This window comes from Cavia porcellus, unplaced genomic scaffold (assembly GCF_034190915.1).
Source record: "Cavia porcellus strain 051 isolate PalLab524CR breed Dunkin Hartley unplaced genomic scaffold, mCavPor4.1 scaffold_1, whole genome shotgun sequence".
Lineage (NCBI taxonomy): Eukaryota > Metazoa > Chordata > Mammalia > Rodentia > Caviidae > Cavia > Cavia porcellus.
The window spans coordinates 175698347-175704245 of NW_026947484.1; the positions used below are offsets into that span (position 1 = coordinate 175698347).

Here is a 5899-nt window from a genome sequence, read left to right on the forward strand (position 1 = left end):
ACCCACAAGCTGGGACACGATAGAAACACTGGGAAACTCCAGGGTGGAGAAGAACTGATTCTAGTTTGAGGCTGGAGCAGCAAGAGGGTATGGAAAAGCCACTCAGTGACAGGAGATCCTGGATGTTGCTGGGGGAGAGCAACGTCAGTGGATTTGTTGCCATTCTTCATTGCATGAGACCTGTCCTCAGCAATGTCAAGATGGCATTAGTCTCAGCAGATTTATCTGTCAGTGCCACATTGGAAAAAAAGGATTCTAGGATGGGGAAATTATGGATCAAGTCTTGTGTTCCTATGGTATGTTCAATGGTCTCATCAGGTCCCTGAACAACATCAGAGCATAGGGCATGTGGGACTCTTGGGGACTTGGGATAACAGAGGAGGATTGAAGAGGACGAGGTGTCTGAAACTCAGAGTCGACTCCTGGATGGTAGAAGAGGTGCAGAGCCCAGGAAATGCCTTCATTCACTCACTGTCAGCCCCACCTCCTCCCAGATTCAACGACAAATCACAGCACTGCAAGGCTAATCATTTATTGAACAGGCAAGAAAGATCTTATTTGTATACAGTTTCCATAGCTATGGGAATCAAGAGAAATCTAGAGGAAAGCTTTGCTTCTAGGCAAATTGATCCTCGGCGATTAAGGAAGATCTGGAGATGCAGGGGTGTCACTTCCATATGTCAGCATGATGGTTCTCAGGCCGCTGAACTTGCATGAGGTGGCATAGTGTTGAGGAAGAGATGCTGCAGAGTCCAGGCAGGGAAGCACTCACTAGCACTAAAGAAGCAAAGGACAAAGAGAGCACAGAAATCACAGTGAACACTTCTGGGATTGATTTGAGGACAAAGAGAAATTCTGATAGAAAGGAAAATGGTAACAATCTCATCTTGCACTCTAACTCATTACTTATCAGAATAGAGAAAGAAGTAAGTCACTTTCTTATGTTACTAATGTCATCTGAACCTTCCCTCAACTGAATCTGTGTTAAAGAGAAAGTCCTAGGATTCTTTCTATAATCTTAGCATAAGAAGTTTTTGAAGAATGTTTGATAAACTAACGAACAATGACAAAAGCCACAGATACTTTTATTAAATACTTATTTTATGAAAATTGCTAAGGCTTTCATATACATTCTCTGAATGAAGCCCCATGAAAACTCATGTAGGAAACAGATGAGGAATCTCAGAGCACAAAGAGAAGGTCGACAGCTCCATTCCCAGATGAGAAATCATGGGTGTGCAGAGTTCAAAGGAAGACATTTTAGACATACACCAGCCTATGTGGAAATTGATCCACGACACAGATTCACATACATTTATGTCTGAGTTTCGTGTGCAGTGTTCTATTTCCCTCTTTGTGTTTCACATTGCATCATAATGATTTTAAGCATGTTATCCATCTCTGAGGCATTTTCCTGTACATTACAGCACCTCAATAACTCTAATGTAGCATAGTGACAATGGGTCTTGATTCTAGGTCCTCCATCTGAAAACTTCAAACTCAAAGCTTCATTACAAACTTATTTCTGTTGGGTGCAAACCTCCACTGCACTTGGAAGGCCCTGGCACCTGGTCCACCCCCTCCTCACCAGGGTCAGAGGTCACCAACCTGGAGGCTTAGGTTACTTTTCACCTCTGGCCTGGAGACAGCGATCTGCAGGGATAGAAGAGAACACACTCAGACAGCAGCTCCAGGTTCTTTATCCAAGAGAAACCAAATGAGTCTTCAGGTGGGGACACAGGGGACTGATTTCCCTCCCCTGGCTCTCTCCCTTCTGTGACATGGCATAGAGGAAAAGAAAGCCCAAGAGCTGAACTTACCAACCGTAGTCATGTCTATTATGTTTCCCTCACCAATTCCATTTTTATGACAAAAGTGCTCAAACCTTCTCTTGATTTCTCCACTCACATCTGGTTCTCGGGCTGTGAGAAGAGTGACGGTGACTGCTGAGTCTTGTGTATTAATTGTCAAAGTGAATGAAAGAGCAGGGCTGCAGAGGGGCAGGCGAACAGTTGGTGACAGCTGGGTGCTCAGACAGATGTCATGGAGGTAGGATACACCCTGTCCGAAACTGACCTCAGCAAGGGATCAGTGAGATCTCTCTCTCTGCCTCTTCCTCTCTCCCCATCTCTCTCTTTCTCTTTCTATCTCTCTCTGTCTTTCTCTCTCTTTCTACCTGTCTCTCTCTTTTCTCTCTTTCTTTCTTTCTTTCTTTCTTTCTTTCTTTCTTTCTTTCTTTTTTTCTTGTTTCAGAAAGGATCTCACTATGTAGTTCATCCTGGCCTTGAAGTCACTATCTAGCCCTGGTAGGACTCTTGGTGAGCCTCTTGCTTCAGTCTGTAAGTGTTGCGATTACAGACATGTACCAGCAAAAGTGCCCAGAGAGATTTCATCATCTTCTCATCACCAAAACTGAGGGATTTCCAAAGGTATGTGTCTGTCTTCAGTGAGAAAGAGACCAGAATAAAGTTCGAATGACCATTTTGGGTTCCTTCCTTCATTTTCTCTCCCCATCACAGGAGAAGTGTGAGCAGAAAAATACTCTACCATAGAGCTGCAGCAGTTGAAAGTTTCCCTCAGCCTTGAAATTCCAGAGTTGAAACATAACATAGTTTGTATAGTCTGTCTCAACTATGCGAAAGACATTGTATCCATCATCTGTGGAGGAAACAGAATTCAGCTCTGAACTTCTATTCACAGGAAGAAATAGAAATGCTTCACATGTTCTATCCACAAAACAAATTCAAAAGCATAGTCTGAATAGATGAAAATGAAGACATCAAATGCCTTCCTTCCATTTGCAGCCCCTGGACTTTGCGAAATGACTGATGTCTAAGAAAGGAGTCTGAGAGCATGACCACTAGGACAGAAACACTGCAAGAGCCCCAACCACCTCCTCTCATCTTCTGTGAGACCGAGCCACTGCCCTCAGCCTCTGTCAGTGATGCATCTCTGTGCTCTGTAAAAGTGTCCTGGCCTTACATATCAGGTGCCACTTCCTGAGAAATGCACCCAGACGAGATGACAGGAAATGAGAACCTGTCTCAGCAGTTTGCTTTGTTTGTTTGTTTCTGTTTTTGCTTTTGTTACAGAAGGTACCTATGACCAAATAGCATCCTTTATCTGATGGTACTATGTGCTGGGTCCTGGGTTTTGCAAATACACATGAGTGTCTCTCAAATTCAGTGTATCGGTTAAGAAATGACTCATACTTTATTACTAAAATAAATATTATTCAGGAATAAACAAAAAACAGAAAAGACTGGGGTGTAGGAAGTTCTTTAAAGATAAGAATACAACATAGTAAGTTATAATTTTTAGTGTACTCACATTCAGCCACATATACACCGTCTGCTACTTTGTTGGAGATGACACTGAATTGCTTACATTCTCCACTTGCACTGTAAAAGAGGATGAATGGATGCTCAGGAGGTATCGCTGAGACCAGCCCCATCCCCCGTACTTCAGCCATAACTTCAGTTTCTGATTCTACTCAGCTTTAAAATGTTGTTGTTGCTGCTGCTGTTGTGGGACAGAGTCTTGCTGTGTAGTTCAGGCAGGCCTTGAGCTCACTGTGTGCTTACGTTGGCCTCATACTTGCAGCCATTCCCTTGCCTCAGCCTCCTACATGCTAGCAGTACAGGCATGAACCCTCATGCCTGGCTTTGACCTTTTCCTTGAAGTTACCTAAAAGCTTCTATTTGCCATTATTTGACTCAATTTGACACTTTAAGAACAACGTCAACAGCCGCTTCCCATCATTACTTCCACCAGTTCTCCCCTCGGTTACTTACTCTCTACTGTAGCCATTTTTTCTAGGTCACTGGTAGCAAAACGGTGGCACAAACGTTGTTTGTCTTAGACTCAGATGTTTATGTATGAGTTGCTTTCTCTAAACTAAAACCTCAGCCATCTGGTTTAATGCAGGGTTTGTACTTTGCAAGGAATACAAGGTTTTAGGTTGCAGTTGGGGCACTCATCTCTAAAAGGCTCACCTCACTGACTGGGCCATTAGCTGAGTGCTCACCATTTGCCAGGTTCTCAAAATAAATGCTTTACATGCAATGCCTGGCATGCTGCTCACTAAAAACCACAAAGGAGAATTGTTATCATTGCCTATTACCCAAGGAAAAGTGATAGTACACAGTGATGAGGCTCCTTGGCAAACTAGTAAAAGAAAGATTCAGTTTAAGGCAAATGAATCTAAACTCCATGCTGTTAACCTATGCTATGTTGGGATATTAATTATGATTATGGCAGCTCTGTGTTCCCTGCTTTCTCCGGGACCCAATAAATTTATTTCTGTAACCAGCTCTTTACTCTTAAACTGGAAAATTCTCAAGTCCATCAACTAGTCCTCAGGGTTAGTATCAGAAGGGGGGCTCTGACTCTGGATAGAGGCTCAGCCCCTGTGTGTGTACGCATGCACTTGTCTATGTGTGCACATGTTGTTGTGTGTGAATATGTGCTTGGCTAGGTATGAGGTCATGCCCTGGCCTCTATTTTATCTTTTACACCTGAAAAAGGTCACACTTACTTTGTCCAGTATGTAAAGGATAAGGCAGAGTCCTCCATGGGTTCAATGCTTTCCACAAACACCCTCATGCTACCACCTTTTTCTATTGTCTCCCTTTTGCTGGAGGCCTCTTCAACAGTATACCAGTTCCCTAAAATCTGCAATAAATAAGTGAGATGGTTAGGTCAGAAGACAGGAGGGAGGTACCACACTGACAGCTTCGCACTGAACTCTGGTGCACGGGCAGCACTCATAATGGTGCTGAAAGTATGAATTTGAAGTTAACACTGGGAGTAATTTATACAACATTGAGACCCTTCCCCCTATCCCTGCTGTGAAATGGAGGTCCCAAGATCTGTGGTATTTTGATATGCTGCAGTTTCTCTTAGCTGAAGGTCTGAAACCACTCCTTTTGTCTCTTTAAGAGCTTCTGCCTCCCTTAGAACCCAGCTGCCTTCAGACTCTCCAAATCACCCCTCAAAGTCCCAGTTGCCATGCTCTGTGACTCTACCTTTCCTGCGTCAAAGTTGCGTCTCACAACCTCATCGCCTTCCCCTTGGGTGCACAATAGCATCAGCCCCAGACACAGCAGCTGCAGCTTCATCTTGGCAGGGGATAAAATGTCTCCCACAGCTGCCTGGATGAGCCTTTCCCCAGCAGTGGATCTCTCCTTAGCTCCTCTGGCTTTATATTCATTCTGCGTCCAGCTTGGTGGTTTATGGATTTCTACCGTTTCTCCTCCCTCTCTGTGAAACAGTTTTTCATTCACTGTTGTGAGGCCAACTATTGTTTAGACCTTTAGAAACTTGGCAATATCACCTCCTTAGATGTGTTCAGTGACCTTACTTTTCTCAAAGCACATTCACAAAATAAATAGCAAGTGCAATAAAGCTCTGGCAGGTGGAAACAGATCTAACTGTGGATCTGATTTGGACCTGAAAAGCCAATTATGTGTGACAGGAATTTGTATAACTATAGAAAGTTTGTGGAACTAGTTTCATGACTTACCTAGAGTATAGAATTAATTCAGCTATTCGCTTTCCAAAATCCTAAGAAATAAGGTATCTCTATTGAAATACTGCTACTGAGTAGAACAATCAGAAAATACTGAAATAGTTTTTAAAATAATATCTTCAAAGTAAGGTGACTGATCTTCAGTGCATTTTAATTTCTTTGTTATTCTCTGAAATTCAGTCACTAAAGCCTTCCCTGTTAGATAATAAATAAACAAGTACTAATCACCATGCATTAGTGTATTCTAGGGGCTCATAAAGAACCAGAGAACAAGGTATCATTCCCTTTCATCAATAAAGTTCAATGAGGTAGGAAAATACCTTATATACTGAATTCTGTAAGTGGCTAAAATGACCCAACTGAGTGGTA

General features: G+C 42.8%; 1 protein-coding gene across 1 annotated transcript; it reads right to left on the reverse strand.

Moving 5' to 3' along the window:
• Nucleotides 1–516: 516 nt before the first annotated feature.
• LOC106026222 (allergen Fel d 4-like) lies at nucleotides 517–5188 on the reverse strand. The gene is made up of 7 exons (XM_023562428.2): nucleotides 5028–5188; nucleotides 4538–4674; nucleotides 3331–3401; nucleotides 2548–2658; nucleotides 1821–1922; nucleotides 1609–1653; nucleotides 517–777 (listed from the first exon to the last, which is right to left on the reverse strand). Exons 1-6 carry the CDS (start codon nucleotides 5118–5120, stop codon nucleotides 1622–1624), a joined length of 546 nt encoding a protein of 181 aa, XP_023418196.2. The 5' UTR covers nucleotides 5121–5188; the 3' UTR covers nucleotides 517–777; nucleotides 1609–1621.
• Between the last annotated feature and the right edge of the window lie 711 nt (nucleotides 5189–5899).

Bases quoted from the DNA above. Each gene is read 5' to 3' on its own strand.
- LOC106026222 (XM_023562428.2), bottom strand. From the start codon at position 5,120: ATGAAGCTGCAGCTGCTGTGTCTGGGGCTGATGCTATTGTGCACCCAA. The intron at 3,402-4,537 runs GTAAGTGTGACC...CCTCTTTTACAG, and splicing joins TCCTTTACATACTGGACAAA to TGCAAGTGGAGAATGTAAGC. The intron at 1,923-2,547 runs GTAGAGTATTTT...CTCTTCTCACAG, and splicing joins TCAACTGCTGCAGCTCTATG to CCCGAGAACCAGATGTGAGT.